The 14,467-nt window shown below is 43.1% G+C and overlaps 1 protein-coding gene across 2 annotated transcripts; it reads left to right on the forward strand.

The window, feature by feature from the left end:
* The first annotated feature begins 233 nt into the window (after positions 1–233).
* Positions 234–13,887, forward strand: igsf8 (immunoglobulin superfamily, member 8). Of its 2 annotated transcripts, XM_084542047.1 has the most exons (8): positions 234–381; positions 531–698; positions 4,009–4,389; positions 5,830–6,291; positions 8,396–8,574; positions 8,709–8,961; positions 9,479–9,925; positions 10,733–13,887. In XM_084542047.1, the coding sequence occupies exons 2-8, from the start codon at positions 638–640 to the stop codon at positions 10,858–10,860; spliced, it is 1,911 nt and encodes a 636-aa protein (XP_084398173.1). In that variant the 5' UTR covers positions 234–381; positions 531–637; the 3' UTR covers positions 10,861–13,887. The 2 variants fall into 2 exon arrangements, with proteins under 2 accessions (XP_084398173.1, XP_084398172.1); XM_084542046.1 differs by lacking the exon at positions 10,733–13,887 and having other exon boundaries at positions 9,479–10,681.
* Positions 13,888–14,467: the final 580 nt, after the last annotated feature.

Below are 14,467 nucleotides of genomic sequence, written 5' to 3' on the forward strand. Positions count from 1 at the left end.
TTTACCCCACTTGTTTGGGCCACAGGACGGGCAGCTTGTTTGTGGCTCTGGCGCCCCCTTGCGGTTTTAACAATCCCTCGGTTCAAAATGTCCCCTTCGCTTTCCTGACCAATGGGACCGGCTTGATTGTTTTGCATTAGCGCTCCTCCCTTTTTGTCGCCAACCACTCCCCCTCCACCTCCTCTCTCTTACACACACACACACACACACACACACACACACACACACACTAACCCACTCGCCCCCCCCACCTTGTGATGCCGAGAGCCGCTCCGCGGTTGCACCGGACGGCGTGTTTGTGCAGGCGGTTTGAATTTTAAAAAGCGACGTATTATGGATCAGTGATTGTGTTGATGGGGTGGTGACGCTGCACGAGAAAAGGTGATTAAATGTGCAATTTTGCATGCATCTCCATCTATACACACAACTATATTCATTGAGCTTGCGTTCAGCTGATGGCGTCACCTCTCCTCCGTCTGTGTAAACTGTGGTTTGGCTTCATTGTTGCACACTATTCTCCCTCCTCGCAGATAATCCCATCGGTCTCCGCGGCGGTATGAACTATGATCGGCGGTAAACGAGTAGAGGAACACGGAGAGAGAGATCTGACTAACCCATCTGGACATCAGCGGCGGGGATGATGAGGACCATGATGGCTTCTTCTGTGAAAACTGCATTATTTGTATTTCTGCACTGGGGTGAGTCCCTCCGCGTGTAGCCTATATTATTTGTACCTGTTTGCTCCGTATAGGCTACACACACACACACACACCGCCGTCGCCATCTGTCACACAGAGACTTTACATTTGCATGATTGTTTCTTCAATCAGAGTATTAATTTAGATATCGTTCCCAGCATGTGGCTTGTTTCCAGTTTGTTAGGCTGCCATCTTATCATGCAGTCATAGCTGGTGAACTCATCTGTGGCACGGCTATCAGAATATTTCTCTCATTCCTGTGGCCCTGTAAATTATTTGTTATTGCCCATAAATGCAAAAGAGGCTGGCTGGACAGATCGCTGTCAAATAAAAGTCACTTCCAGGTTGCTCAGGTGTGGCATCCAGGAAGTCCTGGGCATTGCTTCATTTGGACACTGTGAGGGTGTTTGCGTAATTACAACCATGATCGTTATTCTGTGGTGCTAATCAGCAGTTTTATGGATGAATGTATTTGATTTCCTTTAAACTTAAGGTTTGGCTGGTCATTTGAGGGTTTGCCACTTGTTTTATGTCATGCTTTATGGTCATAGTATGTCCTTATATTTTCCACATTTGTTTCCTGTTGTTTCCTACATTCAAGAGTCTGAAAAGGTGGGCGGTGGGCAAGTGTTTTGCAGAGATGTTATAAAAAAACAAATAAATCCACTTAAAATTCTAAAACAAGTATTTTTCTTTAGGGTAGAACAGTTTCACCGAAGCAGATTGAGGCAATAAAGTGCTTTAATATTTTTAAAACAGGGACTTTTGCATTTTCTAAACAACTATAGTTTTACTTGACAGTTTGGACTGAGAGAGGAAGAGTGTGGCTGACATTGGTTATATCTCCATGCTCACAGTTAATAGTGAATCATATCTAATATGCGTCAGGCTTCCTTGGGGCATAATAGCATCAGCCAGAGGTCTGTGGTCCAACATACGTCTCTTTGTGGGTCCTTGATTAGAAAACGAAGGGCCCCCTTGTTGCACATCATTTAATCCAGACAGTATTGAGCATTGTGACAAGCTGTGGTGTCCCCCAGCCCTATCAGGCCGGGCCCAATGTTAATTAGGACTTGATCCGCTTAAGCCTCCCACTAGTCTCCCATGTCATTATCTATGGGCGTGTTGTTATTGGGCTGTGGCTCTGCCTGTAAGAAAGCTCCAGTTGTTTGGGTCTCAAGTCCACATGCTCGCTCACGTTAACTTTCCGGGAGTGTCAAAACACACTCATACTTGTATTTCTAGTTGTTCAGGTAGTTTTGTTGAGGTCTGTTAGTAGGTGGAGATCTTTGTTCAGTGTTGGTTGGTAGGTGGGGCTGTGTTGTCTGACGTGTCAGGACGATCGCGTCTCGTTTGCATTTAGAGGTCATGAACTTAATTTTTAGCCTTTGGCACTACAGCCATTTAGCGTTCGACCCATATTAAAATAAAAATTTTCTAACGGTTTATAAAAACGTTGCAGTGATCTTGAATCGTTTCCCTCCAAAAAATGGGATAAGTATATTGATCACATCAGCTGTCTGACCTCTGGCTGTCCAAATGAGCGACAAGTTAATTTATGTGACCCATTCAGGGATTTTTTTTTTCTTTGAAATCATGTCATGTTTTAGTCTGTATATATCTTTGACTGAAGATTTTCTATTTAAGATGAGTTTTATCATCAGTTCTTATTTTATTCTTGGGATTTTTTTTTTTTTTTTTGAGTCTCTAATAATTTGCTCACTATTTTCTCAACAATTGTCCAGAATGCTCTAAAAATAATTCTAACATTTCATTATGAGGTGAATTTTATTTGCTCAACATCAGAAACTACCCGAAATAGATTGATAGAAATAAATTGAATAAATAAAACTGAATCATCCCAAATGAGAAACTGGCAGCCATCTCTTAATCAATCAGTTATCATATTTAATGATTAAACAATAGTTTTTATTATTTTCCAGTGCCGTGTTGTGATGTGATTTGTTCATTAGATGTCAAAAACTGCCCCAAAACAAAATATTATGTTGCAGTATTTATCTGTAGCATACAGCTGCCTTTATGTGTTGTTGATTTGTTCTGTTACAAAGTGCCTGTACATAGTAAATGAAAGGATAATAGAAATTTCTTATGAAACTCTGAAATCAATTATTCTTACAGAATATCATCTCTCATATTTTACTTCTTCCTTTAAAAGAGGAAACGATTCAATTCCTCCTGTGCCTCAGAAGATTCTAAAATCTGACTTCTTTTGGTTAACAGGCATCGGTAACACCATGCAAATATTTTGTGCAAGTGTCCTGGGAATGAGAGAGTAGTGGAGGAGTTTCAGTTCCTGTGGCCTAGAGAGAGTTTCTGTTGATCTGAGCCCATCACTATTTCAGACAGCTTTTAGTGGACGTCCACGTTATTAAGACAGGCAACGAGTCTCTATGAAACACAGTAACACTGGAAGCTCTCACCCCTGAGGCGCTCGCATTGAATATTTTGGCTCATAATGAGAAGAACACTGACAATCTGCCATGTTACCAGACCTCCATTAAGCAGTAAGGAGACAGGTTCATTTTCGTTTTCCTTTTTGGCCTGAGTGAAGTATTTTCAGTCAGTTTCCCTGTGATTTGCAGTTCAAATATGTCATATTTTGTCCATTATTATGCTCTCTGCCTTTATTTATTACTGCATTTGCAAAAAGAAACTTTGAATATCTTAACAGCAGCATATTTTTAATAAATACCAGTTGCTAGCGGTGATCACACCACCTGTTGCCTATGTTTATTTAAGGTTTAAGCCACAAGAATGGAGAGAGAGAAGTGTGGTACTTAACCTGGTTTCAGCCTTAGTTTTGTTCAGCTTTAGACTGTAATTTAAACACAGAAATTATAATATTTCATTCTATCTGACAAGTTATAGGCAAAACAATTACCCATGGAGTGAAATACAGCCACTATCAGCAAACATCACTGTAAATACGCCACTCTCTTTAAGACAACTGGCTGGTATATATTATTTTTTTAGTGAATAGCTCCTTTAAACACTACCCCTGACAAAATAATTAACGCATGAGCTCACTGAGATGGTTGTATTTCATTTATTAATTGTGTAATGCTATCCTGAGGAAGCTGGCACAGAGCCTCATCCCTAGGGTTCAGCTATTTAATGTATTGATTTCCTGTTAGTCCGTCATCAGCTCAGGATATTGAGCGGTGACTCCATGCACCAAAAAACGCCGCGAGGTAAAACCCTGACCCACAGAAACTGACATTGTTTCCAATCTTTCCCACTGACTCACCACACATTCTTGCTTATCTCGTGTTTCTGTTTTGTTTTACAGTGCTCCACTATGCCACGTGCCGCGATGTGACTCTTCCCGCTGGACCCCTGTTCCGTGTTGCTGGGTTCCCCCTGTCGCTGCCCTGTACCGTGTCGGGATACGAAGGCCCTCGTACGCAGGACTTCGAGTGGTTCCTGTATAGGGATGATGCTGGTGGAAGGCAGATGGGAGTGGTGTCCACCAGGGACAAGGGCTTCCCGTACGCCCCGTTCCAGGCCCGGGTGAGGAACGGGGAGGTGAGGGTGGAGAGGGACTCTGGGGACAGGGTCCGGCTGATGATCCAGAGGCTCCGGGCTGAAGATCAGGGGAAATATGAGTGCTACACGCCCAGCACGGACAGCACTTACCAGGGGAACTACAGCGGCTCAGTAATTGTGAAAGGTAAGACACAAGTTAATTCAACTCCAGGTGCATATATAAAGGATACTGGTACTCTAGTAATTGCTTACAAATCCTACAACAATCACCCTAAAGCAGAGTTTATTCCTCTACGGGACTAGGCACTGTAACCTACCCACACAGCCTACACCGGTGCGGGCCATTTATACTTGTGCGCACGTCAGTCTGGCTTGCTCTGCTGTTGCTCTGCTTGTCGGCGCTGTGTCTTTTTTGCCAGTCGGGTTAATTTTTGTTTCTACTTCTGCTTCACTTTTCAATTCCTGCTTCAGTTTAAAAAATGGCAACTGAAACTTCCGCCAAAAATTTTACTGAAGACGAGTCACACAAATGTTTGTATCTCCGAACCTCCTCAGTTAACCTTTCCTCGGTGTGTTCCATCTATTTTGATCCAAAAGTTGCAGAGATAGAGAAGCAGCCGGAAATAGTAAAGCAGAAATACGCTACTACCAGGTGGACCAATCACAGCTCCTGTGGCCTGTGTTGCCGCAACGCGTAGTGACATTTCTGGGGAGGTGCACGTCAGGCTACGCCGTTAGGGTCTGATGTCTGTGGCATAGAGGAATGACATTAGGAATATTTCTGTTGAAAATAAAGTACCAAATATCACCAGACTTGTAAACCAACCAACTCGGTGACATTACAAATCTATTTTACTGGTCAAGGATTGCAGGAAAGCAGAGCTTCAGTAAATATGTTTAAATCCATAAAGTAAAGAAGTAACGCGGCAAGATTCCGTATTCTTCCGGTAGTATTTGTTTTAGAAATATTCCTGTTTTTCTGTTTTTGTGGCAGCCAGGAGCGTGTGTTGAACCTAATTCCTTCTACCTTAATAATCAAGTTTTAGCTTTGACATATGCAGCAAACTGTCACATTCAGGGTCAGTCTTAGGGTATACAGCGTAAGAAAATGTTATTATCCAGACATGACTCAATGACTAATTTTGTTACATGTGTAATTTGGTGCAGCATTCCTCATTCTCGGCTTATTTTTATGCTCACCATCTGGAGTTGTCTGTTTCTCTTTCTCCCTATGAACTTGTTACACTGAGATCCATCTGCTCAAGCTGTCCAGAAATATTTAGGCAGTTTTACACCATCCATATGGTAACCAATTTGGTTTCTGTTAATCATGTTCTTTGTGTACTACTTAGTTTGGAGGGGTGTTAGTTTTGCTGGGTGTTAGTTTTGCTGTTGTGCATCGTCATAATATCCTGATAATCCTCTCTTCTTTTGGCAACACTAGAGACAAAGCGAAGGGAGGCAACCTCATTTCATGATTTGCTTTATTGTTCTAAACATGGAAGTGACTTAACAGCACACAGGCGATAGAATTTAATTTTGGCACATTTTTTCCTCCCATCAGGCTCCTGCAGTAGCTCCTTGTGATGTCATTGTCTTTCTGTGTGTCTTTGTGCACCTACAGTGATCCCAGACACGCTCCAGATCAGCTATTCCCGCTTACTCACTGGCCAGCCCGTGCCAGAAGGGGCTGAATTGACGCTGACGTGTTCGTCCAGCATCCAATCGGAGCAGCTCACCCATCTCGCCATCACATTTGGGAAGCGTGGCGCCGGAGAGGGTCCAGGGAGCGAAACCGGGGGCGAGGTCAGCACGGTTAGAGAGATCATCTCCATCGACAAGTTTCTGGGCATCGTCCCCGGACGTTTCTACAAAAAGCGCTACGACGACGGAGAGATCACGCTGGAGAAAAGGAACGGAGAGGGCGGCCAGGGTGTGTACGTGATGAAGATGAGGGCGGTGCAGCCGGACGACACCGGCTCGTATTTCTGTGAGGCCTCGCAGTGGATTCTGGACCCGGATCGATCGTGGCAGAAGATCGCCCAGAGGACGCTGGATATTGGCAACTTGACTGTCCAGCAACTAGGTAACCAGTGTAACCAAGAAACTGTGCTAGCTACTGTGCTGCCAAAACTACTATAACATGTGGCAAGATCTCAACAAGCACATTACACAACCGCTGATTATTTTGTGATCAGTCTTCAAACAACGTACACATGAAGATTACGCTGTTAGTAATAAAACCAGACAATTAAGCTTTGAAATAGAGATGATCGTAAAATAAATGAAATCTGAGACAGTTAATGAAAAACATCAGAGGTTTGGTTTCTACATGTCCGTTCAAGGCTCTTGATGCTTCTCTCTGTTGCTGCCAAGTAAGTGGTGTCAGTCTGTCTGGACTTGTAGAGCCATTGAGTACATTGGACAGTGTCCAGTGTTCAGGCTCAAGTCCTGGATGTTTGTGTTACTTAGAGCTCAGCTGAGTGCCTAGCTAGCTGGCTGATCAGTTTACAGACTGCACGGATGGGCGGCTGATTAAATTACTGGATAGACATTTGTATTCAGCTTGTTGCCTCGTTTTTGTTTGGCGCTTGGATACATTATGTGTTACGGTTTCTGATTAGCTCTCTGGACAGAGTTAGGGGTTAGTGTGGTTTCTGCTAAACTTTTTCCTCCATGTGCATGTGTTGTCACCTTACCATTAGGGCTTTTAGGGCAATTATTGTGGGTAAAAAATAAACGGTAATTACCAAATATCTTGTTTTTTTTTAGAGAAAACGTTTCTAGGAAAAGTAATAAAATCCAGTACGTTTAAATTCAAGACCAAGAGAAGCAGCCAATTCTCACATTTGGCAAGATATTTGTGTAAAATCTTTAACAGAATGTGACTACAAACAGCTACCAATTCATTTTCTGTCCCTCTTATCTGTTCAGGACTTCAGCTGTCACCTGACCGACAAGCTAAATGCTCAGCTCTCTTGTTGATTATCCAGCTGGATTTAATAGGTCAGCGGCAGGCTAGCTGTGCAGCTGGATAGCTTTGCCTTGCCGTTTTGGCTCAGTTTAAATTCTAAAGTGCTTGTGTCGATCTACAGGATTAAGTAATCTTTTCTCCCACCTTGACCTCTTGTGACTTTGCAAAGAGGATGACTATCTTTCTGTCAGACAGATGTGTCCTTAAAAACAGAACTGCTGCATCTAGAAATCCTTCCTTCCAACACTTCAGCTTCTCCGTTGTGTTACAAGTTTTAGTAAAAGATTAACAGCTCGACTGGTCTTGAAACCTTGGGTTTCCCACTATAGTTGAAGCACTGGAGCTCATCAGTGGCTGCATTGTTTCAGACAGACGTTCACTGACAAGCGCTATTTAGTCCCGTATCTTCTGGCCCCTGTTGTCTGACTAATACAATGGTCTGACGCTTCTCCTTTTGTTTGCATCTGTGTTTAGAAAAGTTGTGGGTAAATGAGGCTTTGCGCACACAATGGCTTAGTGTTGATAGCTTATAATTGTACCAGGCTATTAATAACATTTCCCATTTATCTAAGATGCACTTCTGCTATGCTCGTGTACTTTGATATTTCATTTTACCTGACTTAGTCAGTTACACTGTAAGTTTGTATTTTTCTGTTGCTGTGTGCAGTAGATTATTGGTGGATATTTGTATGTACGTGTATAATATTAATTCAGTACAATAGTAGATAGCATGAGCATAGTTTTTTTTAGCTCTTCTGCTCATAATTCATTAAAAACTAAGAAGTAGTAGTTTGATTGTGACTGCTCATCATTGATTGCATATCACGGGATGTCAATGATCTAATTTCCAGCTGTGTTTTTCTAGTTTTAAAATTATGCCATGGGAACTCTAATTCTACTAATTGCTGTATATTAATATTTGATTATTTTATATAATGTTTCAGTTGTATGATGTTTGTAGGCGTTCTGGTTTAGGTGATTTTATCCTGGCTATTAAGTGTAGTCACCCAAGCTTTCTCATAGACATAGTACTTTCAGAATATCACTTCCTGCAAAGGGTTTTACTGTCGCAGTGTTTACAGCTCTCCACGAGGAAGAATTTCCGCTACTTAAACTTTTATTTCTCTCTCTCTCTCTCTCTCTCTCTCTCTCTCTCTCTCTCTCTCTCTCTCTCTCTCTCTCTCTCTCTCTCTCTCTCTCTCCATCTCTTCCCCAGCGGAGTCTCTGAGTGTGACGTCCTCGCCCAAAGGGGTGGTGACCCTGCAAGTTGGTTCCCCTCTCATCCTGACCTGTGAGGTGTTGGGGCTGCCGTCTGAAGTTAAGTCAGGCCTTCTGGTTCAGTGGATGAAAAGGGGATCTATAAGCAGCGATGCGGTTGGGACCGGAGGAGTCGAGGTATCGTTGTTCAGTGCATTTATTGTTTTCAGTTTATACAACTCAGTGCGTTTGGTTGTATGTAGAAGGACAATGTAGGGATTAAACATTTCATTTCAGTTCACAGTCTAATAACTACTGTGTTCAAATTTTAGGTGGAGGTGGCCCGGATGAACCCAGATGGCATAGTGAACTGGGGGGATGACCTCAGCCGAGCTAGTGGGGGCTCTATGGAGAAAGTGGCAGAGGGGAAGTACTCCCTGAAGCTCTTCTCAGCCCGGCCTGCTGACTCTGGGGTGTACCGGTGTGTGGTGAGTGTGTATGCTGGAAGGACTAACCCCGGCCTCTCCATGCCTGCAACACTCACCCAGAAGTCGGAGGGCGTCACTGTCAACCTGAAGACCAAAGGTGAGGCTCAGGTCCTCATTTTCTTGTTAATTCTGCAAACAGAGCCAGAGGAGGTGGCATCTTTTGCACACCAGTGTTCACTGGTGGTGAGCCCAGAAGACCCTTGTTAACGACCAGCTAACTTGCCCACCACTTCATATCTTCCTCTTCTTCTTTAGAGTTTATTTGTTTGTTAGGAAACTATGAGTTTAAGTGTTTAAATACAGTTTACCAGAGTAGTTTGATGAGTAAACGGGTGCAGCGTCAGACTGATACAAGCATCTGCATCAGGACGTCCTCACTTTATATTCTATGAACAATACTTTCATTATAATTTATGTAAGTTTAGGAAAATGTATTCGCATGTTAACTAAACTCGGGTTAGCTCGGATCACCTTAGTAAGGTGACTGCAGAAAGTAACATCTGTTTTTCTGTCACAGATCAAAATCATACGTTTTAGTTTTACTCTTTAACTGTCACATCCAGTATTTAACATCTCTAACCTGTTTTTTTTCACTGCTCCACTACCTTCCACAGATGTTTTGGTGTCAGCTGTCGCTCTGCTCCCTCCTGGCCCCCTTCTAAAAAGAGGCAGCACCATCACCCTAATGTGTGATGCCACTGTGACAACCACAGGCCCAGCCCAGGCTCAGGTGCTGTGGCTGCGGTGGCCAATCCCAAAACCACTCATCAAGAGGGGATCTGCTGTTACTCCACTGGAGCCTCCTGCGGTGGTAAAACCCACGCTGGTAGCTGCCCTGTCGTACAACGGCGTCGCAAATATCTACGTTAACGGTAGTGAGATTAGCATCGACCGCTTGTCCGCCGTCCGCTACAGACTGAGAGTCCACTCGGCGACAATGGATGACCAGGGCATGTACTCTTGTCATGCTGAGGCGTGGGGGCAGGACCCGCATGGAGGCTGGTACAACACAGGGGTCAAAGCCGAGTCAGTTCCAGTGACTGTTTACCTGTACTCCAGAGGTAAGTGTCACCTACTGTACCTAACAGCACTAGACACAATGAATTCATGTGAGGGACTGTTTACTTTACTAACTATTTATTCAGGGCAGTTCTGCAAAGAGCTTAACTCTGGAAGCTGCTTGGTGCAGCTACGGCATGGTGGCCACTAACTAAACTGCTCCAGAGGAGTTTAGAGGCCACGATTTATTCCGGTGGTTCTGAGGATTGAACAGCTGAATCGAACAAGGGGTCACGCTGGCAACCTTTGATTTCTTGCCTTTACTCTCGACCTCGAATGGGGTTGTCTTGTCTTGCCCTCCTTAGAAAACTGCAGAGCATGGTTCATCTGTATTTACAAAATGTATGCACAGATGCACTTAAATGTATGGTCAAAGCATAATAAGGCCAGTGTGAACATGAATAGAGGTCTTGTTTCTGCTAAAACCGTTCCACCCGGAAGAAATTATAAATGTATCTTTCTTCTGTGTGTCTGCAACTGTTCATCTGACGGTGGTTTGGGTGAAATGATTATCATTGCATGACTCTGATCAGTGGTGGATTATACGGATCTGTAAACCTGTAGAACTGGCTCATAGAGTGATACTGCCACGCAGTTGGTGGTTATCAGTGTGTATGCTAGTTAGATTATGCAACATTTTTTCTTTTCTTTCTTTTTTTTTCATTTGCCGTTTAGTTCTTTGAGTCAGAGAAGGACAAAGTAATGTTTTTTTTATATTGTGCGTAGCCATTAAAAAACTTAAATGAAAGGAAAATGATTAAAAGTAACCCTGCAGTCTTATTTGTTTGTGTCCTCCTCTGTCTCCTCAGCTGCTGACCTCCTTCTCATTCCCTTGGTGATCGGAGTCTCGTCCGCCTTGTTTGTCGGCATTGTCATCATCGCGACAGTGACGTGTTGCTTCATGAAGCGGCTGGCGAGCCAGCGCGCTCGAAAGTAGGCGTTGCCTGTCGCCGGTTGTTTTGAAATCTGCACAGCGGCGCAAAGAGGCGACGCTGAGATCCTGTTGGAAGAGATGGCCCGCAAAGAAAAATACTGAAAACAAAAGGAAGTGGGAAAAAAAAGACTTTGTCACCTTGTTAGTTGATTTTTCTGTGTTCTGACCTACCTATTTACCAGTCAATGCCAAAAAAAATCTGTTTTATATTCTCTTGTATTTTTATATCCAAACCTTCTTGTGTGATTGCTGCATTGTGCACAAATAATTTTAAGCTGGATTTTTGGCTCCACCGCTCCGTCGCTCCTTTCCAGTCTTCAAGTGGACAATTTTCTTTTGGTTTAGCATAAACCACAGTCTTAGTTATTACCTTGTCCCATCTTATTATAATGTTTCAACTGAAAAAGAGTCAACATTCACAGGCAAGCATGGTCAAAAGTAAGCAAGGCACTCCAGGTTTGTCTGTCAGACGTGACAATATTGTTGCTTTTTAGCCATATACCCTCTCAGAAGCCTTGGTTTGATTATTATAGCGTGACGCGACCAAATGCTATTCAACTCGATGCTGGATATGTAGGCCATCCTTCGCTGACTAATGGTGCAAGTATCCCACAAACAACTTACAAGTTGTTCCAGTTATTTGTTCCTTGGACTGCATGCTTTCTTTTAACACAGAAACCACGAATGTCTAAATGTATGTGCATGGTTGGAAGGCACTGCCACTGACAGTCACATGAATGCTGATGGGGGCTCCAAAGGCTTAGCAGGATGTTCCACTGCCTGCAGTCCAGCACTGCTCTGCATGTAAACAAAGTCTCCGTCTGTTAATAAGGAAGCTGCTGGCTGAGGGACTTTCTAATAGCCAGTTGAGTAGCGGTTCTAATTTCAATCATCCCTCGCCTGTGATGATTCACCCGTGTGAAATATACAGACTTATAGATTTGTATAGATTTGACAAAGAAATGGAAGAGATAACTATTATGCACTGAACTGAAATATGTAAATACTCTATGGAGTTTAGCTGTTTTATTTTCTTAATGTAATGCTGTGACACTGTGTTTCTTTGGCAAGTACCTGTGTTTAACATTCTGCAGCAGTCTGTCCTGCTCTGTCAAAGCACTCGGACAAAAATGGGACTGGGACCAAATGCCTTTGGTATCCTTCTTTTTCTTGATTTTCTTCCAGATGAAAAGCTGTTTGTTCTCTTTTTTTTTGTGCGTGTATGTGATTAATGCTTTCTAAGCTCCTGTCAAGTGACTGAGATAGAAAAACAGAACTGTGAAAAAGAATTCCCCGTTATTTACACTGACTAACAGGGGAACAGTTGTGTTGTTTCACGCTGTTTAGGCTGCTTGTCCGCGAGGTGAGACTTTCCCGAGGAGTACAGTCATGTGACGGTTTAGTGGAGTCTCACTGTTGTCGGCATCCGAGCTATCGTGGTTTGGGCCACACATTTCTGCTGCCAAGGCTTATTATGAATATAACTGCGCTGCTAGCCCACAGAAATCTGTTGGACAGATTTACTGTGTCTGCGCACTTAAAATGGGTGAAATCCATCCTCCTCTTCCTGTTGAAAGTAACACTTAAGTAAAGCTTGGTCGTGCATGCCGGCCCACATTAAGTGATCATTTAAGGTGAAGATACATGTTCGTGGAAAGGAGGAGGGAAGCAAAATTTGTTGTTATCCAGCTTGTGGCTCTCATTGGAATGGTTTCAGGTCAGTTTTCTGACTCGTCTGCGCTGAGCTATACTTTACTGTCTCAGTATATCTTTAGTTTCTGTCTGTCGCTGTCAGAGTCCCTCTAAATCTCTAAACCCTGTCCTCTCCAACCTGTGCTCCCATAAACCCTGATTATAAATGTTCACGAACATTAGGGAATAAAATCACAGCTCTGCTTGCTTCCTGAGCCACTTTGTTCCAGATCAACTACTCAAAGCTGATTTGTTCCCCCACATGCCCACCTACCACACGATTACACGAGTACACGGATGCATGTTCACACAGTGGCGGCAGCAGCGGCAGCAGCAGGACAGTGCTGGCTGGTATTTTCAGAGGGAAGTAAGTGAGTATCTGCGTGATCATCTCTAATCCCCGTTTATGGCTCCAGTGTGTTCTGTTGCCCTTCCCCCAACCTACAGTCACACTGATGTGGCTCACATTCGATTCATTTCAATCTCTGCTCCCTAAGAACTACCACCAGCTGTGTTGCATATAGCGTGCAAAGTGTGAAACTGCTGTCTAAGTTGTGTTTTTGTTTGAAGATGTATAAAACCCGTTCATGAAGGTGTTATATTTTGTTTGCATTGAATACTCATACTTTAATGCCACTTCCTGAATGCGTCTTACTGCCACTGAAATACACAAAGGCAGGTTATTGCTCAGTTTGTTTCTTATGGTGCTTTGGCAAACCTGCCGGTTGATAAAACCAATAAACCACTCTGGATTCACAATGTCACCATGCATGTGTTATTCCCTAATTTTTTGCTGCTTTGACAAAAGTCAGTTTTAAGCAGAGAACCTGGTTAATGCTCCGGAGACATCTTAGTGGTATTCCTGGACATTCGTCAGATAAAGTGCTCGTGAGCTAGCTGAGCATATTTTCCATCTGTATTATGAAAAACCAAAACATTTCTTGTGGTTGCTTCAATTTCCTTGTTGAAAGCAGGCAAGCGGAGAGGCTTATATTTCAGCTGAAGCGAGTGGAAACCTTTTGGACAACTTTAAACATATTAAGATTTCCATTTGTTTTACTCTGCATTCTTTTTAATGGACAATGTGTCACTCCCTTCGGCAAGTTTCTCCTCAGTGTTACCGAGCGTTTTAGCGTCTTTGAGCTCATTGCCAACTAGTTTGCTTTTAGCGGCTAAAAAGCGAGATATTTCTGGTCGACATCAGAGCAGGTCTACTGCAAAAATAAGATTTATATTTGTCAGATGACTAAAAGAAAATGTGATTCTAGGTGAATTATGTTGCCACATCTCCACTTGTTTAAGGAAAATGCACCATGGTTTTATTTTCTCTGCCCTGCCCCATGAGGCAAAATTCTGCTTGATGTAGAGGATATTGTTTCCTACACACTTTCACTTGCCTCTTTGTATTCATCGAGCAAAGAAGTTATTTAACATTGGCTCAGCCATGTGCAGAAGATGGAGGCTCTGCCACATTAATCAATGACCATGACAACAGCATCCATCGAAGAAATAAAATATGTGACAGCCCTTTCAGGTGTAAGTTAAATGAAAGCGGGAGATGAAAACCGCTTTAAAAATGGCATGAATTTTATTTTTAAGGGAAAAATTTGACAAACCGCCGGTAGCAGAGGAAAATCTATTTCATTCCACCTTTGATGGTGCCTCTGAAACTATCTGCCCTGCCCCTCTCTGAGCTCTGTTGGTATTATGGCGTATCAGTTTACAGAGCATTACATCACTAATGCAAACACTGAACCAATGTTAATCCTCGCCTTCCTGTATGACTGCATGCTGGAGGCGGACACACAGAGGCTTTGTGGAATACTGATAAAACGCTGAGCGGCCTGTGATTGGTTGGTTAACATACCTGCTCTACCAACCAGTCCCTGCCAGCTGAATGCCAGCCGAGGCAAAAACA

This window comes from Chelon labrosus (genome assembly GCF_963514085.1).
Source record: "Chelon labrosus genome assembly, chromosome: 4".
NCBI classification, from domain to species: Eukaryota; Metazoa; Chordata; class Actinopteri; order Mugiliformes; family Mugilidae; genus Chelon; species Chelon labrosus.